This window comes from Stegostoma tigrinum, chromosome 2, assembly GCF_030684315.1.
Source record: "Stegostoma tigrinum isolate sSteTig4 chromosome 2, sSteTig4.hap1, whole genome shotgun sequence".
Taxonomy (NCBI): Eukaryota; Metazoa; Chordata; class Chondrichthyes; order Orectolobiformes; family Stegostomatidae; genus Stegostoma; species Stegostoma tigrinum.
Window position 1 is genome coordinate 115,124,852 of NC_081355.1, and position 22,655 is coordinate 115,147,506.

Consider the following 22,655-nt stretch of genomic DNA (forward strand, 5'->3'; position numbering starts at 1 on the left):
GGATAGGCCACTATTGGAATAGTGTATGCAATTCTGGTCTGCATGCTAAAGAAAGGATATTGTGAAACTTGAAAGGGTTCAGAAAAGATTTACAAGGATATTGCCAGGCTTGGAAGGTTTGAGCTATTCGGACAGGCTGAATAGGTTGGGGGATAACCTGATAGAGGTTAATAAAATTATGAGCAGCATGGACAGGGTAAAAAGACAAGGTCTTTTCCACAGCTGGGTGAGTCCAAAACTGGAGTCTGTAGATGTAAGGTGAGAGGGGAAAGATTTAAAAGGGTCCTAAGTGGCACAGGGTGGTGCATATATAAGAATGAGCTGCCAGAGGAAGTGGTTGAGGCTGGTACAATTACAACATTCAAAACACACCTGGATGGGTATAGGAATAAGAAGGGTTTAGAGGGATATGGGCCAAATGCTGGCAAATGGGTCTGGATTTATTTAAGATATCTGGGTGGCCTGGATGAGTTGTGCCGAAGGGTCGGTTTCTGTGCTGTACACCTCTATGACACTATAATTCAGTCACTAGAACACCTAGATTCCTCTGCACCTCAGAATTCTATAATTGTATTCTGTTTAAGGAATACTCTGCTTTCTTACTCTTCCTCCAATGCAAACAACTTTACATTTTCCCATAATATGATCTATTTAGCAGTTTATGTCAATTGATTCAACTTATCTATATTGTCTGTAGCCTCCTTACATCCATGACATCCTTTCTGACCTATCCTTGTCTGAAAGATAGTTTAATATTGTTGTACAGATTCTTTGTTCAACAGTGTGTGGGTTAGTTCTAAATCTTAGCCAATGTCCCAGATTTTAGTGAAGAGGACTTTACATGTTCAATTCAGTGAGATGCACCATTGCATTCCCATTGACTACATTGGGGCAGTCCATCCTTTTCTTGTTGACTGACTTTTTCACAATAATTTAGTTCAATTTCTTAGCTTGCTATGCAATTCAGAGTCAACCACCTTGCAGTAGCTTTGGAGTGACAGAAGCCAGGCCAGGGATAGACAGCAGAGTTCCTCCCTGAAGTGAACTCGCTTTGTAATGTGGCAACTTATTACCATCATGATCATTACTAATATGACTAGCACTTTATTCCTTATTTATCTCTGAAGTAATTTACTCAGTTGCTGTTCTGGCATTTGAATTCATGTCACCACAGCATTCGTCCAGTGGACCAGTCAGGTAATGTTACTGCTACATGACTACTCCCATGATTAAATCCATGCATAAATTAATTAATTATCTAATTAAATTATTTCAGGCACAACTATTTCGATACATCGGTTCATCTCCTGGATTCAGAAGTATTTAAACTGATGTCATCCAAATGTCTGCTGCCCATCTGTTAACTTGTACCAAGACCGATTTCTCTATCATCCCTGTGTTTTCTGATCTTCCAGTCACCACTGACCTTATTTTAAAATTTTCATTGTTGTTTTAAAAACCCTTCATAGCATTGCATCCAACCCCACAATGATGGGGCCTGCTTCACTCTAACTATCTCTCGACTATCCTGGAATTTATTTGCTCCATCACTGCAAGCAGTCACTTAAGTTGCCTAGGCAACAAATTCTGGAACAATGTCCTTCTACCTTTCGACTTTGCTTTCCTCTTTAAGCCTTTGTTCAAATAATTTAATATCTTTTTGTAACTGTGTATAATACTTTGTTTTCTGATGCTCCTCTGAAACACTTTGGAACATTTAAGGCACTGTTCAAGTTGTGTTGACATCCAAATATGTTTGAATCAAGTTTTAGTTCAGATTTTGTCAGAGCAGAACATGTAACAGCATTTCCTATTATTGTTAGATTTGCCTTCCTCGATACTTCTTAACTAATCTGTTCAGAGATGTTATTACACACTCTAGAGCAGGTAAAACTTGGTCCTGGGATCTTGGTCCGGGAGTAGGGGCTCTCAGTGCACCATAAAAGCCTTTAAGATAGTTTGGTTCGTCTTTGGTTTTTTTAAAACAAATGTGGGCAATTAATAAAATTGTAAGCTCATAATGGTGCAGTGAAGCAAATAGGACATCCGGGATCTAAGTGAACAGGATAGGTAAACATATTCACTTGATAAAGTTGCAGAATTGAAAAATAAAAAAGGTCAGAATATTTTTCGCACTTCAGCTGGGACAGATAGCAGTAGGCCACTACCTGTGCATGTGCATAAATCTCAATTACAGCAATAAATAGCAGCCTCTGGCACTTCCTTTCTCTTTCAAATTAATGTTGGCTGCATAGTACTGCTTGATGTATTGTACTAAAAATTATTTTGCATGCAAAGAGTGCAAGAACTGAGAAATAAATTAAAATTGAAGTAGTTGAATATACTAACATACAAATAGAACGATTAGACTCTCAAGCCTGTTCTGCCTTTCAACAAGATTGTGGCCTCAATCTCACACTCACACTCAACTCATACAACCTTATAGGCCTTTAGTAGTCAAGAATCTACCTCTGCCTTGAAACTAATAAATCTGTCTCCATAATTCTTTGGGGAAGAGAGTTCTAAAGTCTTATGATCTTCAGGAAAAAAATTCTCATTGTAGTATTAGGTTTTAAAAACCAAGTGTTTTCTACTATGTCCTCGAGTTCAAGTCTTTCTCCGAAGGGAAATATTCTTTTTGCGTCTACCTTATCAAGTCTTGTCAAGGTTTTACATATTTCAACATTGTTTCTTATACTTCAAAACGCTGATGAATATAGACCCAGCCTATCCAACCTCTCTGTGTCAGGTTTCAATCAAGTGAACGTTCTCTGAACTGCCTCTAACACAATTACATTCTTCCTTAAGTAAGACCAAAAACTTGTACTATACTCCAGATGTGGCCTTGCTCATGCTCTATACAATTACCACAAAATGTGCTTACATATATATTCCAAAAGGGCGTCATTTCATTTGCCTTTCTAATCATTTGTGGTATCTGTATACTAGAGCAGCACAGTGGCTCAGTAGATAGCACTGTTGCCTCACAATGCCAGGGTTCCGGACTCGATTCCACCCTGTGGTAACTGTCCGTGTAGAGTTGCACATTCTCCTTGTGTCTGTGTGGGTTTCCACCAGGTGCTCTGGTTCCTTCAAGTTTAAACATGCTCAAGTTAAATGGATTGGCCATACTAAATTGCCCAAGGTGTTCAGGGATGTGTAGGTTAGATGCTTTAGCCATACGAAACTCAGGGTTACTGAGAAAGGGTATGGGGATGGGTCTGAGTGGGATGGTCTTTGGAGGGTTGGTATGGACGTGTTGGGCTGACTGGCCTGTTTCCACACTGTAGAGATTCTAGGAAATTCTATACCAACTTCTGTGATTCACGTACTGGAACAGCCAGATCCATCTGTACCCCAGAGCACTGACATTTCGCTCTGTCTAAATAACATACTTCTCTTCTGTTTTTCCTGCTGAAGTCCATAAGTTCACATTTTCTTACCTTACATGCCATGTGCAAAATTGCTGCCTGCTCATTTAACTTAACTATAGCCCTTTACAGAATATTCCCATTCTCTCCAAAAGTTACCTGCCTATCTATCTTTATGCCATGAGCAAATTTTACAATCATATATTTGGTAACTTTAGCCAAGTCATTAGTATAAGTTGTGTACAGTGGAGGCCTCAGCATTGTTCCCAGTGCACGTGAGCAGTACATGTTGTTCCAGCAAAATGTTTGTAAAACTCTCCATTAACTCATTATTCAGGCTTTGTCAAACTGATCCATCCAATCTATATATAAATTAAAACTATCCATCATTATTGCTTACCTCTCTCACAAGTCATCATTTTTTCCCATGTTACAGGTCTGATTACTGTAAATGGGTCATAAACCACTTCCACTTTCTACATTACTAATTTTCATCTCCAACTAAACAGGTTCCACATCTTGGTTTTGTGAACCATGATCATGTTTCTCCATTGCATTAATGTCATCCTCTATTAACAGCTTTTTTAAGAGTCATACAGTATGGAAAAAGGCCCTATGGTCCAACTTGTCCATGTTGACTGGCTATCCTAAACTGATTTAGCCCCATTTGCCAGCATTTGGTCCATATCACTCTAAACCTTTCTTATTCATGTACCTATTCGTGCCTTTTAAATGTTGTAATTGTACCAGCCTCCACTACTTCTGGTAGCTTGTTCCATACACTCTGCTTGAAAAGGTTGCCCTTTAGGGCCTTTTTAAATGTTTCCCCTCCCTCCTTAAACCTATGCCCTCTAGTTTTGGACTCCTCCTCCCCCAGTAAAAGACCTTGGCTATTCACCCTATCCATGCCCCTCATGATTTTAACAACCCTCAATAAGGTCACCCCTCAGCCTCTGATGCTCCAAGGAAAATAGCCCCAGCCTTTTTAGCCTTTTCATAAAGCTCAAACTCTCCAACCCTGGCAACATTCTTGTAAATCTTTTCTGAACCTTTTCAAGTTTAACAACATTTATCCCACAGCAGGGTGACCAAAGTTGCATGCAATGTTCTTAAAATGGCCTACCAATGTCTGTACAGCTGCAACATGACATTCTAACTTCTATACTCAATGCAACAACCAGTGAAGGCAAGAGTGCCAAATGCCCTCGTCACCACCTGTCTACCTGTGATTCCACTTTCAAGGAACTATGCACTTGCACCCCCTAGGTCTCTTTGCTCTGCAACACTCCTCAGGGCTCTACCATTCACTGAATAAGTCCTCCCCTGATTCGCCTTACCAAAATGCAGCACCTCACATTTATCTAAATTAACCTCCATCTGCCACTCTTCAGCCAATTGGCCCACCTGATCAAGCTCCCATTGTACTTTGAGATAACCTTCTTCACTGTCCACTACATCATCCATTTCATTGTCTTCTGCAAACTTACTGACTGTACCTCCTAAATTCACATCCAAATCATTTATATAAATGACTAAAAGCTTGATGTTGTACCATTCATTCATAAATAATGCGATGCTCAATGAACCTTATTGTTGGCAGCATAACTAATAAGATTCTGAGATGATGTTTAAATTCTCCGTCTCATATTAAAGCACATCCTCTGCCCTAATAGATGTCTTACCAGTAGTTTTCATATCTTTAAATGTTATTTTCCACTTTGATACTTGAAATCTAACTTAAATGACTTCCAACCTGCATGTATTTTTTTTTAAAACAGGATATCTATAGCTCATCTATAAAATTGGACATGATCAGTAAACTAATCAAATCTCAATTTACGACTCTATTCCTAAACTAAAATACAATAAAATCAATTCTGAATATGAAGGCTTCATGTAGTTTGTTCCTTATTCTGATAAAATATGAATTCACTGACATTGCGCAGTATTTGCATTAACAAAAAAATTCCGTGGTATCAGCTTGAATCCAATCACTACATCCTCATATTTGTTGCATTCTTTTGCCATCTTTTTTGGCAAATGTGTAAAAAGTAATACAAATTATTGTAATGTCTGAAATTCTTCTCGATGCACAATCCTTTGAAATCTTCATTTTTATTCTCCTTTCATAATGTGGTTACATACGAAAAGCTCTCCTGTCTGCCACAGGTATACAGATGTCAAGTAATTGGCAAACATATGAAACAATTACGGATAATACCGTGATCTGGATTCAAGTCTATACTACAGTGATTTTTTTTCTTAATGCACATATTTGAAAAAAAAAATCGATGAATTAATATTTTATCAGAAGAACAAACTAAATGAAGGCTTCATATTTCAAGATTGATTTCATTTTAGGAATAGACTAGTATATTAAGATTTTTGATTGGATTACTGATGCCCCAACTGCCAATAAATACAATTTTCCACCCCTCTCTAAGGCTACTCCCTCTTATCCTTACTTTCAAAAAAGGTCAAAAAGCAGGCTGTTGACCAAACTATTCATGTGTACTCAGAATTCATGCAGTTATTCCCTTCTTTGGCAGCCATCATAGAAGCAAGAGAAAGGAGCAGCATAAATAATTAGAGGGCATAATGTTGGATCCTAGAGTGAATATTAGAGACAGAACTGAAGCATGGAGGGAGATCCAGGAAGGAAACACAACACCCTGGTATTACCACTTGGTTAATGTGATATCACTCCAGCCCAATAGAAATCTACCATTCAGACCTCTTCATGGACATGTTTAATAAATGAGAAGTTCCGCAGCACAAACTATACCTTTAACATTAAAAATCAATTAAAATAAAACTTTTTCCTGACTGAAAGAGTCAATTAAAAGACAGAAAGCATGCTAAGCATTACACATTAAGCAATATTTCATAGGTATTTCATACGAGGTGAAACATGCAGATGTAATCATTTGCACAGAATGACAGTGAAAGGCTGGTGTAACAGTAGTACTCCTGACTACCTCTGAGAATCTGAAGCAATGTATGAAGTGCATTCCATGACCAAAACAGATCGTCTTTAAAATGACAGCAGCTAAACATAAAACTGGTTCAGGAGCAAGAGCTGCTGTTTCAAGAGCGAAGTACCCTACCATGCTGCAAGCTTGCAAATCTCCATTCCTCATAGATGCGAATTAAATGTACTGTAGGACTGGAATTAATCCTTAAATCTTTAGATACGGGAAATTACTGTGTTACTTCATAATTTTGTAGGTTCTGCTTAGCTTACCTAAATGGGTCCCTACCACTCTGCTGCACAAATGGAAATATCTTTTATATGGAATGTATCAGTCAGTAACAGAAACGATTTATGTTGAGCATGGTTTATTTGAGGGTGACAATCATTTAATTGTATCATAAGACAGGGATTATAATACATGAATCATCTTTTTTGTTTCAATACTTGTGTCAATATTATAGTATAGAACAGCTTGCTTAAAAGGAGGTGCTTCTCAAAAGATAAAATCATCAATCTGGTCATATTTAGGGAACTATCTCAGTTTGATAAGTTATGTTAAACTCCCATGCATTTTATCTTCTTTCAATATATTGGTTCCATTTCATTTTCATGTAAAAACTTAAAGGAGCAGAAGGACACCATTCACCTCACTGAGTCTGCTTAGCTATAAAATTAGCTCATGTCTGATCTGAAATCCACAAACCTACTTTCCCATGTTTTCCAATATACTTAATGATTCAGCCTCAAAGCCCTCTACAGTAACAAATTCCACAGTGAACAAATTATTCATCTTAGCCTTAAATATATAATCTCCTTACTTTGAAATTATGCCTTCTGGTTTGAGACAGTCCCACAAGCAGAAACTACCATAAGATATAGCATCAGCATTAGGCCATTCAGCCCATCAAATAGGTTCCATCATTCGATTGGGACTGATTTGTTTCTCAACGCCATTCTGCTGCCTTCTCCCAGTAACCAAAGATCCCCATGCTAATCAAGAACCTATCTCTATCTTAAATACACTCACTGATTTGGCCTCTAAAGCCTTCTGCAGCAATGAGTTCCACAGAATCACCACATTCCAGCTAAAGAAGGTCCTCCTCATCTCAGTTTTAAAGCATTGCTACTAACTTGATTTTCCCAGTCCACTTGCATATTGAAGTCTCCCACAATTATTGTAATAGCATCTTTTTTACATGCCTTTTCTTTGTCCTGATTTATTTTCTGCCACACAGCCCTGACAACTGCTAGGAGGCCTGTACAAAACTTCCATTAGGGTCTTTTTTCCCTTTGCAGTTCCTCATCTCCACCCACACAGAGTCTACACTTTCTGATCCTATCACCTCTTGCTAAGAATTTAATTTCATTTCTTCCTGAGGCAACCCTGTCCATCTGCTTGTCTTTTCAGAAAGAAATGCATCCTTGGATATCTAGTTCCCATTCCTGAACGTCATAGTGGCATTTTTGTGATATCCGGAACATCGTACCTGCAATTTCAATCCGCACTACCCCATTTAATTTGTTTCATCTACCGGGTGCATTTAAGTACAACACACTCAGTCTTATGTTGACTGTTCCCCGCTCATAACTCTCCTTATCCGTAAAGCCTGATGTTAGATTCCTGAGTCTTTCCATCCTCTCTGTGCTATTACTTACTCTGGAAACTTTAAACGGCCTTCGCTGTGCTCTCCCTCCCTTTGATTTTTCCATAATTTTTCATACAACTTAAGTTGGAAACTGTCGCTTTTGAACAGCTCCCTCTTTCCTCTGTACTGGTTCCAATGTCCCATGAATTCAAAACCATTTCTCCCTCGCCAATCTTTGAGCCACATTGTTACCTCTAATTTTTTTGATCCTATGCCGATTAGCTCATGGCTCAGGTAGTAATCTAGAGAAATACTGAAAACAACCAATACTGGAGATCACAGCGGGTCAGACAGCATCCACGGGGAGAGAGAGCGCTAACATTGAGCCCAGGTGACTCTTGAGATAAGCACCTTTTCGGTTCTGCTTTGTAATTTAGCAGATTCCTACTTCAGAACCTCCTTCCACCTATATTGTTGATTTCTACATGGACCATGACAACTGGACCTTTCCCTCCCACTGCAAGTTCTTCGGCAGCTGACAGGCATCGCAGATTTCGGACTCTCGATCTTGGCCACAGATGACTTCTATTCCCTTGTCTATACTATTCCTGATGACAACTATATTTCTTTCTCTGCCCCCGTCTTGAATAGCTCCTTGCAACACGGTGCTACTGTCAGTTGCTTATCCTCTCTACCGCCTCCACTATCATCCACACAGGGAGCAAAAATCTCAAATCTGTTAGACAAATTCAAGTGCTGAGGTTCCTTCAGAACTATTTTCAATGGCTTTATCATTGATTAACTTTGCCACAAGCAACATCTTGAGGTTACAATTCACCATAAACTGAACACGGGCAGTCTGTGACTACAACAGTGGGTGTTAAGTGGGAAATCCTGCAGAAAGGAACTTACCTTCCATTTCCTCAATATCTGCTAATCACTTAAAAGGCAAAAGCCTGGTTTGAAATGGAATACTCCCTACTTGACTAGATGTTTGCAGCTCCAACAACATTCAACAAACTAAAAACCACTCAGGACAATGCAGCTTGTTTGAATGGTACTCCAACCATGACCTTCTGTGCTGAGGCATGTGGATATTAGCGAAAAAACTAATTGGAAGAGATCTGAGGTAGGTGAATGATGAGAATGAAACAAATTTAACCGATGCTGTTGATAATATGTGGCATTTGAATAGATATGTACTAATCTTGACTACATATTGGAGTTCATTAAACTTTTGCAAGAGCACATTTACATTATTGGCATTTATCTATTCTCACTGTTTTACACCATGCATCTGGAGGGGTTTCCTTCCTGCCAATGGAATGCATGGCATCTTTCTATCACTTCCATCATAGCTTCTAACACACAACTGAAACACATGAAAACGTGCTTTCACTTTCCTACGCTGTGTCATTGTCCACTTGTTGCTTGGCTGTCAGTACTGGCTCCAGCTAAAATGCACCTCCACCACCTCCCACCTTTAAAAAGTTGCAGGCTGACTTTAAGCTATGCAGGATAAGCTTTGTACGGTTAAATTTTGTTTGACTGTGTTCCAGATGACGTATGCAGCCAAATCAATACACAAGTTGCTCTGCCTACATTCTGAAATATTTCAACAGAGCAGGCAGAAATTCAGCTGGTATTTTCTAAAATTCATTCATGGGATGGGGCAGCACGAACATGATCCATGTTTATGATCTGCCTCAAATTGGTCAAGAAAATGGAGATTTTCTCATAAGCTTGCTGTCCCTGTGTTATGACTGTGCAAGATGAATGCACTGACAGTACAGCCCCACTACTCCACCAATCACACCAGTGTAAATTTGGTGATCCAACGCCAAATGGTCGATTCTACATTTTTATGCTGCTAAGAAGGGAAATAAACCAGGTTTCTATAATGATTTTTTTAAAAAAACTGCTTATTCTGAAGAAGATTTCTTAACGTAAATGCTCAGATGAATTAAAAGTAAAGTTCTGCAGATGCTGGAAGTCTGAAATAAAATAGAATGTACTGGAGAAATTCAGCAGGTCTGGCAGCATCTATGACGAAAGAAACAAAGTTGAGTCTTCTTCGTAACTGAAGTGGGCTGGAAAATTATGTTTTTTTGGTGTGGCAGAAAAACAGGGAGCAAAAGCAAGCGGATTAGATGGTGAGGGTGTCCAAAGCAGTACAGCAGTGATATTGATAAAAGAATAGGTGTTGATGGTAAACACTAAAGGCAGAAAATAGGCAGAACTGTCAATGAAGCTAAATTGCTGATGTCTGTAGATGGATAATAAATATCCAGTTTCAATTTCAAGGAACTTGGATTTGAGTTGGAGAGGATTGGCCACAGTCCATTTCCTCAGGTTTTATTAGTTTGACACAAATATTGATATTTGGAAATGTTGTCAAGTTCCCGGAGACAACTTCTAACGAAACAAAACGTCAGAGAAACTGTAGCTTTTGGGTGTTATCTTTTCTACCCAATCTCTCAACTCTGATTCACAGATACAAAGACCAGAATGGATTATTAGACAACTGTTAGCATCAGTCTCTAGTTTTTTTTCAATATTTACAGCAAACTCCTTTTCTTAGCTTCTTGAAAGGTATTCTTCTCCACTCCCCCAAAGTCACTCGCACCAACAGCACGTGATAAACTTTTGACTTCACTAATTTGCAGGTGGTTCCTAGCCCACATATCAGATTAGATTAGATTCCCTACAGTGTGGAAACAGGCGCTTTGGCCCAACAAGTCCACACTGCCCCTTGAAACATCCCACCCAGACCCATCCCCCTATAACCCACACACTCCTGAACACTGCAGGCAATTTAGCATGGCCAATCCACCTAGCCTGCACATCTTTGGACTGTGGGAGGAAACCGGAGCACCCAAAGGAAACCCACACAGACACGGGGAGAATGTGCAAACTCCACACAGACAGTTGCCCGAGGCTGGAATCGAACCTGGGTCCCTGGCGCTGAGAGGCTGCAGTGCTAACCACTGAGCTACCATGCCGCCCATATTGCTAAACACAATTCTATGAAATCATATATCCCTGTTCAATCAAGAAAATGTCCAAATAACCCCATTGTTTTCAACCTCCTCCACATAGTCCTTAAATGTAGATATGCATTCTTAACACAAATCTTTACTGATGGTGGAGGTTGTATGTTTGGAAGGTCTATCAAAGAAACCTTGGTAAATTGTTGCAACGATTCTTGCGAATGTTACATGTTACAGCTTGGTGCACCAGTGAAGGTTGTGAATTTTTAAGTTGATGAATGTAGTGTCAATTACGTAGGAAATGTCATTCTCTACCTCTTATATGACATGAATGTTACTTGCTATTTATAAGCTCACATCTTCACATTGTGTGAATATTACTGCTTGATGTCACAGACTGCTTCATTATCTCGTGGGCACAAATGGAAGTGAGTATTTGAATAGCCCATCAGCGAGTTATCACAATCTCTATGAAGGTACTCTCACTTCTATTAGGGAGAGTGTTACAGGATTTTGACTTGCTTTCAAGATAAATTTCACCACAGTCCATGAATGTCTGATGCAAACATTTTAGGCTGTATTTTCTTTGTTTTCCTTATAATTAAAATCAATTGCTCACTTTCACACAATTCACATACTGCTATTATTTTATTTTTCAGCTGTTACTGTGTGGAAAATTGTGACCTTGAAACTGGAGAATAGGAGGCAGTTTGAAAGAGAACATGCATGAAGGGTAATGGTATGGAATAAAATGAGTATCATAACATGCAGAGAATTGCAGAGGAGAGGAATGGAAGTGCATATGTAAGGTGAGCAATAAACATATTGTGATGAAAAAGGAAGGTAGCAGATATTCTAGGACAGTTTTACCTGTTTCTGTAGGAACTCACTGAATTTATTGTTATATATGTATTTATATATTTGGCATTCATTCAACACAATATTTGAAATACATGGTATTTTATTCTTTTGTATGTGTACTGTCTACTTCTTTATGCATACTTCTATATACATAATAGATGTCCTACATACATGAAATATTTTATAGTTTGTAAATGGCAAACAGAGATATATATATATAGCTAATTAAGCAGCACTGTGAACAATGCCAGAGGATTTCACTTATTATTTTGCTAGATTGTTGCAGATTTACCATTTGAAACCTAGTACTATATGACTGTCTTCATTCATACCATGATACAAAAAGAAAGACTAATTTTACAACAATTCCCCAGGTACAGGCTATGTTATAATAAACTATATAATGCTGTTCAAAAACTCAGCAGATTTAATGAGACAGTCTACTTCAAAATGAAGCCTACACCCAGCAAAACCCCTGTTCTCACTTACCATAATTTGCCAAACTTTTACTAGTTTATTTTTCTTGTTCGAACTAATACCTGTCCATTACAATTCAAGATTGTAGCATGAAATGTGGATCAAGGCCCAAATCTCTTTATCATCCTTCGCCAAATTAGAAAGGGTAGCTGCTGATCTTAATGCACAATCTATCTTCAGATGACTGAATAGAAATTTAAGCAACTGTAATAACTCCAACTTCAATTTTTATGAACTATAGACTTGATGGCCACAAATTAAATCATTTAATAAATTTTAGGTACATCTTCCATTCAAACTCTCTTCTGGTAATTTCAAAAAATGTTAAGAGATTTCAAAATTAAGAGGATTCAAAAGTCTCAAAGCAATACATTAGGATGTCAGAAATGTGTAAATATCTGGACCTCTCAATTAACTCAATCATTAAGAAGCCTCACCAACTGACTACTGCATAACAGTGTTCCTTGTGACGTCTGCGACTATAAAGATAGCCTGAGAGTGAAGTTGAAAGGAAACAATTCAATATCATCTCACCTCAAAACCATTAGATGCATCCTGCTATTTTGCAACGGCTGAAGCTCTATTAGAAATGGCAACATCCTGTGTTAGTACAGCATGCAAAACTTCATCACACAGATCACAAAGCAGCTGCATACCATCACATTCTCCCACCTGGCCCATTTAATGAAGTAAGGCAAATGGTTGAGCAGATTGAATGTGTAAAAGGAATATCGGGTAATCTCTGTCACTGTCCATGTGACCAAGAAAAGAACGACGCTTTCCTCATTCTGTATCTGTAGATTATTCCATGAGAAAAAAGGCATATTCAGAAATGAATCACGTAAATGAAAAGGATTTAACCTTCATATTCAGAACTGTATTTGATTTCTCCTTCCTGATTAGAAACAAAGTCAATGATACTTTGCAATGAAAAACTATAATAGTATTCAACAATTTTATGTATTTGATTTTTCAATACAAGCACAATCAAAGGTTGTTACACACAAGAAACATCTGTTTTGCTGAAACAACTATAGAAAAAAAAATGTACTGTATTGCAGATTTCACATTTATTAAATTAAAAATACAAATACCACGTGAGCACTCCTAAAAGTAGTTACACATTGCTTATGTCTTTGGAATTCCCTTTGTCAAAAGGCAGTGAATGCAGAATCTTTAATCATTTTTAAGACAGAGGCAGATAGATCCTGAAGGAGGTAAAAGATTATAGAGGATATGCAGGAATGTCGAGTTGAAGTTCATGGTCTTTTTGAATGGCAGAGCAAGCTCAAATAGCTGAGTGGCACATATCTTATGCACTGCCACAGGATATGTATAGTAAACTTTAGTGAAGAATACATTCATTGTGTTTATTCATTGGTTCCAATTACATCGTATACGTAGATCTTCTACGTATCCTCTTCAACTGAACACTGGTAAACTGCAACTTATGCCTACAGTTTTCTTGGAGTTTCGCTACCTATCCTGCCCAGCCAATTATTAAATATAGCACCTGGCTCTTGGAATACAGTAATACTAATCTTATTTCTACAAAGTGATATATTGATCTGTTATTTAATTCAATAGAAACTATAACCATATGAAAATACAAACATACAAATAAGGAACAAGAGTAGGCCAATCAGGCATTTGAACTTGCTCTGCCATTCAAAAAGATCATGAACTTCAACTCGACATTCCTGCATATCCTCTATAATCTTTTACCTCCTTCAGGATCTGTCTGCCTCTGTCTTAAAAATGATTAAAGATTCTGCATTCACTGCCTTTTGACAAAGGGAATTCCAAAGACAATAAATCCTCCAAGGGAAAATATTTTACTCTTGGGTCTTAAATCAGCAACCCCTTGTTTTTAAATGCAACCCTTAATTCAAGATTCTCCACCAAGCAGAAAAATCCATTCTTCATCCACCTGGTCAAATCCCATCAGAATCTTATATGTTTCAATTAAGTCACTTGAGTCTTCTAAATTCCAAAGTATGTCGGCCTTATAGGCAAACTTATCATTCCAGGTTTTAGTCTCGAATGTACTTCAGCCAAATTCTTAATTTTTGACACAAATTTACAATGCCAGGAAATATTTTATTACATATTTTCTAGCACTGTTAAGTAACTATTTCCTCACATTGATAGCCTACTGTTAAATCTCACCCTTTTCTCTATATTGGGAGGCAACGCATTTACAGCTTTCCATCTATGCAAGAATACAGTAGGATGATTTCCCTGCAATCTAGTTCAGTGTTGAAATTTCAAACAACTAAGATCAAAGTCTAGGAAGCAGGAATTACAGGGATCATGTGTGTGACCATTTCATTGAACAGTATATTATTCTAGTGCACTCCACATTTATAATTATGTAATTGAAACAAACAAACAAACAAACAAAACAATCTTAAATCAGAATTTAACTAAATTGTTTGCATATACCTTTTTACTTTTGCTATAATATTTCACTCATTGTGAAATACAAAAAAGAGAAAATAAATACCATTCAAGTTTATGAAGCATATATTTAACATAATTACTAGCATGTACTGAGCTCCTCAGGCACAAAAAATGTCAGCTTGTTTAATTGGTAAAACTTGGATGTTTGAATTAAAGTAGATATTTAATTGCAGCATTTCTTTAAACACCATGTTTTTGAACCATGGATGCATCCACTTTTTAGGCAGATATAAAGTGTTCCCGTGGAAATTCAAAAGAAAACAGGAAAATCTCCTACTACCCTAATCATATATCCTCCCTCAACATGCACTAAAATAAAATCCATCTATTTGGTCTCTAATGGATTTGTTGTATGCACATTAATTTTGAGGCAAACAAAGAAAGAAGTCTTCAAAAGTATGTATTAACTGTAAAGCATTTCAGATATCCTGGTGACCAGGATCCATTAGCTCAGTTAGTTGGACAGTTGATTTGTAAAGCAATGTGATATCAACTGTGTGGGGTCAATCCCTGCATTGGCCGAAGTTACCATGAAGGGCTCTCCTTCTGAAACTCTCCCCTCTCCTGAGGTTAAATCATCACCAGTCTCTAACAAGTCAGCCACCCAACAGTCTGGTAAGGCTATGATGATTTGACTTGTCTCCGCCCTGATGATACAATAAGAGGCAAGAGTTTTCATTTAAAATTCACTAAATTGCCTTAACGTCATAGTGCATTTCAGATGGGAAAGTTCATTTAGTATTATTCTTTTTGGGGTCTCAATAATTTACTGTTTAAAGACTTATTGAAAATTCATACAGGAAAGGTCCGAAACCTTTTGTTAGGTTTGATACACTAATACATTTCAATACATCAAGGTCTTGAACTCAACACATTGAGCACTGTTTAAAAATTGTGAACAAAGCCTACCTTTAGTAAACAGGAAGCAGCAGTGCCATTCACTTAAAATCAACTTTTTGGTTGAAACATTAAGGTATCACTACCATTTTTATTAAGCAGGTATTGGAGCAACTTGTACAAAAACAGCTACAAAAATAGTGCATCCCCAAGGAGAGTGATGATTTGCATGGTAGCTGCAGAACAGCATGTTGGGAGAAAGGTCACAATTAGAAGGAAGTTTATGTCACCAGAGATTTGGATTGGGAACAGGACAGCAAGCAATTAAAAGTTTGTATTACTACTATTATTAATTTTACAGACTTTTTAAAAAAATCTGCACAATGGCAATATTACCAGCAGGACAGGAAAAACAAATAAAGGTTTCAGTAAATCAAAAATATTGAATTGAGCTTACCGGTCTTATACTGTGGATAACAAACCACACCATGAAAATTCTGGACATGACTTGGACCCCAGTAACAAGCACTGAAGTTCGTACTATTCCTTAAAAAAAAGTAACTTTGCAGTTAATAAAAGATTCCGTATTTAGCATCATTATCAATTTACCAATTCACCACTTACTCACCAACAGCACAATGGATAATCTGTGAAATAATAAAGGAAAGAAAAAAAATGAGATCATTGTAAACAGTTAAAATTTGAATTACATTAAATAAACAGTTTGCACAAATACAGTAATAACTGCAGTCAAACGTTTTACCTCTAGCAATGCAAACGTCTGGAAAAACTTTAGCGTCTTTTGTATGCTCCTGTATAGCCCCTTGTGTGTTCTTTTCTGATAGGAAAATCGGATCATAGCTACAGCTAGTACTAGCCACCTTGAGACAGAAAGAAGCTAATCTAAGTACAGAATATGAGGCAAGGTGAAAAAAAATACAGTAATTGTCAAGTAAATAACAGTGGTAGGTGATTCAACTCAAAGTGATGCCACATCATAATACACAATTCTTCAAACATGTGCGTAGAGAATGAGTAGTAACTAAAAACAAACAGAAAATACTGACAGCACACAGCAGGCCGATAAGCACATTAACACTGTGTATACAATCTTTATTCAAGGCTGCCTTCAGGAAGCAGCATTTCACACAAAAGGTCATAAAAATCTAGAATCTTCAACCTGCTTGAATACTGGTCACTGCTGGATCAGTTGAAACTGATAGTTCTGTAAGGTATTGAGGGATATGGAATAAAAGATGAGTAAATGTAATTAAGCTACCGCCAAGCCATGATCTCAGTGAGCGACAAAACAGGCTCAAGGGGTGCAATGATTTACTCCTCTTTCTTATGGCTTTCTTTGATAATGAATGAGAAGTCACTATATGTCCATTTTAAAAAAAGCCATAATCGCTCCTTTCCTGTTTGAGGGAATCTAATAATTCTTGTCTATCCTAAAAATAAATGACTACTTTTCAGAAAACTATTTTTAAAAAGCAAATCAGTCAAAACATATTTATTAAAGCAGCAAGCTCAAAGTTACATTTAAATGAATATGATTTTCATTACGTTGTGCAAAAAACAAAAGAACAAGAAATATTGCTAGCTGACTATTAATCTAACAATTATTTAAAAGTACCAATTTTCAACCTGCTGCCTGATCAGTAAGAAGTTTAAAATCATTATGTGACCAATGCTTGTACTGCCATTTCTAAATCACCAGTTCACAATAAACTAATCAGAGCAAGTTAATCATTAGAAATAAACACTATGATAGATTTGTATTGTGGCTACACAAATGTTGAAAAGTTATTGGAAAATACAATTGCTATAGATACAACAGTTACAAATGTAAGCAAACAATACAATCTGAAATGAAGTATTTTAAATTCATTTATGGGTTGTCAGTATCATTGGCTGGGCCAACATTTATTGCCCATTCCTACTTGCCCTTAACAGGCTGGTGGTGAGCTGCTTTATTAGACTATTGCAGTCCAATTAATGTAGACAATGCCACAAGCTGTTAGGCAGAACGTTCCAGGGTTGTGACCCTGAGACACTGAAGAAACAGCGATATATTTCAAGTCAAGAAAATGAGTAGTGTGGAGATGAACATGCCGATGATGGCATTGATACATAATAAGGTGACCTTGTAGTGGTGACCACATTGTAGTGATCTGGAATTGTATCAGAAGGTCCTGTCTAAGGGGTTTTTGTGAATTTACATATCGTTTCTAGTAGATGATACACACAACTGCTACTGAACAGTGATGGTCGACAGAGTGAATATTCGTGGATGTGGTCCCAATCAAACAGGTGGTTTTGTCCTGGATGATGTCAGGTTTCTTCAGTCACAGAGGAGTGTTTTGTAGTTGCAAATAGCCAGTCAAGTGAGATATATTGTGTCACACTCTGAACTTGTGCCTTGTAGACGCTGGCCTGGCGCTAGGGAGCCAGGAGCCAAATTGCTTTCTGCAGGATTCCTAGCCTCTGACCTACTCTTGTAGCTGCAATAATTATATGCTTACTCCAGTTCAACAATGTGATATTACGAGGGTATAAATAAAGGTGAATGGCAGGTATCTTTTACCTAGGATGGGGGAATCTCAGGGCTAGAGGGTCCTTTCTTTCAGTTGTCCTCAGAAATGGCCTAGCACAACATTCAATTGTGTCAAAAAGGAAATGAACCCAGATTGACCACCTGACATTGGTACTGGTTAGTCAATAGCTAGCCCCAGCATGTTGCTCATGGGGTATGTGGTGATGGTCACTATTATATGTCAGATTAATGGGATGGTAATTTACCACGTTGGACTTTTCTTGCATGTGTGTACAGGAACACTTTTTGTCCAAACTGTTGCCAGAATGTTGTCACGGGTCATAGTTTTTACAGCATACAGTGCCTTCAACCATTTTTTGATGTCAAGTGAAGTAAATCAAGTTAGCTGAAGGCAGTCACCTGTGACGTTAGGCACCTCTGGAGGAAGACTGGATGAATCATCCACTCAACATTTCGAGCTGAAGATTGTTTTGAAAACTTCAACTGTACCTTTTGTGATGATTGTTGGACTTACCACAACTGGGGATGGGGAGGTTCATGGAGCATCTGCCCCCAGGAAACTATGTACTTGTCCAGCAGAGCTAATAGGTGGATGTGGCAGGATTATGGGTTTTTGATCTGATCTGTCACAGTTGAGGAATTACTTAATCCATCAATTTGCTGTTTATGCTGTCTGGCTCATAAATAGTCCTGAATTATCAGTTCACCAGATTGGCTTTTCATTTTTAGATCAGAAATGATCCCCTGGTGAGATGGTAATTGCAGAATGGGGTTTTGCCAGGCCATGATGTCACAGATTATGTTTGAATACTCTTCTGCTGTTGATGGCTCAAAGCACCTCCTGAATGCCCAGGCATGAGTTGTTAGCTCTGTTCAAGGTCTGTTCCGTTTAGTACAGCAATAGTGCAACATAACATGGTGGATGGTGTCATTATGAAGGCAAAGCTTCCACTTTTTCTGATGAAGGGTCTAGGCCCGAAATGTCAGCCTTCCTGCTTCTCTGATGCTGCTTGGCCTGCTGTGTTCAACCAACCCTACACCTTGTTATTTCATACCCCACAAGGCCAGTCACTCTGACTGAGAGGATCATAGAAAGACACAACTCCAGCAGGTAGATTGAGAAGGATGGGGCGAAATAGGTCATTGGTTCCTTCACTAGCTGCTGCAGATACAGTGTGGCAGCTGTGGCCTTTGGGAACCGACCATCTTGGTCAGTTGTGATGCTGTTGAATCACTGGATAGTTGACTTCAATATCCGTTACCAAGAGAGTCCATTCTGAACCCTTACAACCTTCAGTACACACTTCAAGCCAGGATATTGCTGGGAATGGTGAGTTTGAGCTATGAGGACATACTGGATAGGCTGAAACTTTTTCTACTGGAGCGCCTGAGGGTGCAAAGTGACCCAATAGAGGTTTATAAAATTATGAGGATATAGATAGGGCGAATGGCAGGTATCTTTTCCATAGTGTGGGGGAACCTCAAGACTAGAGGGTATATTTGTAAAGTGAGAGGAGAAAAATTTTTAAAAAGACATGAAGAGGAACTTTTTCTAAAAATAGAGTGGTTTGTGTGTGGAATGAACTTCCATAGGAAGTGGTGGATGGGGGTACAGTTACAATGTTCAAAAGATATTTAGATAAGTACTTGAATAAGAAACATTTGGAGGGACATGGGCCAAGTGCGGGCAGGTGGGACTAGTTTAGTTTGGGATTATGATCAGCATGGTTGGACTAAAGGGACTGTTTCTATGCTGTATGGCTATCTAATTGGAGCTCAACATGGCAGAGTACTGATTCATCAGCTGGTGGGATTTCATATGGTAATCAATTGCAGGATTCCTTGCCCATGCCTGGCCTGACATCAAGAGACTTTATGGGATCCGAAGTCATTTTTGAGGGCTCCCATTGCAACTCTCTCCCAACCTTATACCACTGTGCCACTATTTCTGCTGAGCCTGTCCTTCCACCGAGGCAGGGCACACTCAGGAATAGTGATGGCAGTGTCTGAAACAATGTGCAGTCACATTGGCTATATCAGGCAGTTTCTCATCTAGTCAGTGAGACAGCTTCTCCTTTTTTGACATTAGCCAAAGATATTGGAGAGTTGATGGGTTTGCTGTTGATTTCCTTTCAGTACCAACATCAGGTGGTCAATCTGGGTTCATTTCTCTTTTGACACAACTGAATGTTGTGCTAGAGATAATGGGAACTGCAGATGCTGGAGAATCCAAGATAACAAAGTGTGGAGCTGGATGAACACAGCAGGACAAGCAGCATCTCAGGGGCACAAAAGCTCACGTTTCGGGCCTAGACCCTTCATCAGAGAGAGGGATGGGGAGAGGGTTCTGAAATAAATAGGGAGAGAGGGGGAGGCGGACCAAAGATGGATAGAGGAGAAGATAGGTGGACAGGAGAGTATAGGTAGGGAGGTGGGGAGGGGATAGGTCAGTCTGGGGAAGAACGGACAGGTCAAGGAGGCGGGATGAGGTTTGTAGGTGGGAAATGGAGGTGCAGCTTGAGGTGGGAGGAGGGGATAGGTGAGAGAAAGAACAGGTTAGGCAGGCAAGGACGAGCTAGGCTGGTTTTGGGGTGCAGTGGGGGAAGGGGAGATTTTGAAGCTTGTGAAGTCTACATTGATGCCCTTGGGCTGCAGGGTTTCCGAGCCCCTCCCATTCCTTAGACGACATGTCCATCCTCGGCCTCCTGCAGTGGCACAATGTCACCCGAAGGTTGCAGGAATAGCAACTCATATCCCCTCCCTACCTCCCCACCTATACTCTCCTCTCCATTTATCTTCTCCTCTATCCATCGTCGGTCTGCCTCCCCCCTCTCCCTATTTATTTCAGAACCCTCTCCGATGAAGGGTCGAGGCCCGAAATGTCAGCTTTTGCGCTCCTAAGATGCTGCTTGGCCTGCTGTGTTCATCCAGCTTCACAATTTGTTATCTTGAATGTTGTGCTAGGCCATTTCTGAGAACAACTGAAAGAAAGGACCCTCTAGTCTTGAGATTCCTCCATCCTAGGTAAAAGATACCCACCATTCACCTTATCTATACCCTCATAATATCACATTGTTGAGATATAAATACCAGACCAGTTAAGGATGACAGTCTTCCTTCCATAAAAAGGACATTAGTGAACCAGATAGGTTTTTACAACAATTGACAATGGTCTCATGATCGATTCAGAAGTTTTATTCTAGACTTCATTTAATTCAACTTCCACCCTCTACCACCTCTCCTCTTCCTTAAAAGTAGACACAACAATATAGAATTCAAAGTTTTGAAAAATATCATCACCTTTAGGTGAAAACTCATTAGGCTTCAAATAAATAATTTCATCTATTTTCAAAATGCATTTAATGATTTGGTACAACTCTCACCCTGCTGATAGTTGATTTTTGAATGAGATAGAGAAGCCTGACTGAACGGCATGGTCCTACTCCATAGGATAAAAATAGAAAATCACATTGAAAAGGTCTGTAAAATAAAAAAAATCCTGAGCACTTACATAGACAATATAATTTGCATTTCCAGAAAAATTACTCTCCAAAAAGATTTGGTGGCAAATGTGTTTCTTTCACTTCTGGAACCTGAGATTTGAATACATGTCAAACTTATTAAAAGAAACTCAATTTTCTCTTCATTTCTTTTTGTCCATTGCATGGTTTTTGTACACTAGTTTGAAAAATCTCAACTACGTTACGAATTATTTAGACAAAGTCACGTAAAACATTTGGAGAAATCAGCAAACTTTCCCAAAGGAGGACAAAATCATTTCTGCACTGGCAAAAAGATTCACACCCTGTAGTCTTCAGCATTTTTCTAAACGGGGAATGAAGCATATAAATCCATTACAAAATAAATCAAAACTCAGGACAAAATCGTGAATTCCTACAATAAAACCCTTTTCATAACCAATTAAATTAAAGATACTTCTGATGCACGTTTACTATCCTAGCATGTCATTAAAAGGATTTTTTAATTAGATTTTGCCAATTGAAGCAACACTAAATAACATAGTAGTGTTGTAGAGCATTCACGCAGGAGTAAAGGAGAATAACTGACGGAATAATTTGTTTCCAGATGGTCATAATTTTATTTTCTACTTAATCCGAGTCGTTTAAAAAAAAATGTTTTACAATGTCTGACAGCAAGCTGGACTACCCAGTGGCAACCTGAAATCAAACTGGAGAAACGTTTCAGGCTGTTAAACCTGCTCCACTATTCAATAAGATCATGGTTTGTCTCTTACACATTAATTCACCTTGTCACATACCTCTGCAATATGAGATCCACATCATGTCCAACAATTTAGTGAATGCCCCCTAAAATGCTTGAAGACTAAGTAATTTTCGCCTAGGCCTAAATGGCTGATGTCTTACTTTAAGGCTGTGATCCTGGTTCTGGACTCAGTAATGAGGCTTAGCATCAAGCCCTGATAGAATTTTATACATTTCAATGAAATCAGCTCTCATTTCTCTGAACTCATAGACAGTATGAGCTTAGTCTATTCAAACTCGGCTTGGAGAACACATA

At 38.5% G+C, this 22,655-nt stretch overlaps 1 protein-coding gene across 3 annotated transcripts in view; it reads right to left on the reverse strand.

Annotated features, from left to right (window-relative positions):
* Positions 1–22,655, reverse strand: part of hacd1 (3-hydroxyacyl-CoA dehydratase 1) — a 61,260-nt gene that overhangs the window by 11,348 nt on the left and 27,257 nt on the right. For 2 of the 3 annotated variants that reach the window (XM_059638712.1, XM_048547699.2), the window contains exons 2-5: positions 16,323–16,440; positions 16,188–16,206; positions 16,017–16,105; positions 12,916–13,053 (exon numbers count right to left, since the gene is read on the reverse strand). In XM_059638712.1, the coding sequence (XP_059494695.1) occupies positions 12,916–13,053; positions 16,017–16,105; positions 16,188–16,206; positions 16,323–16,440 (364 nt within the window). The remainder of the gene's footprint in view (positions 1–12,915; positions 13,054–16,016; positions 16,106–16,187; positions 16,207–16,322; positions 16,441–22,655) is intronic. The other variant, XM_048547718.2, reaches the window with a different exon arrangement.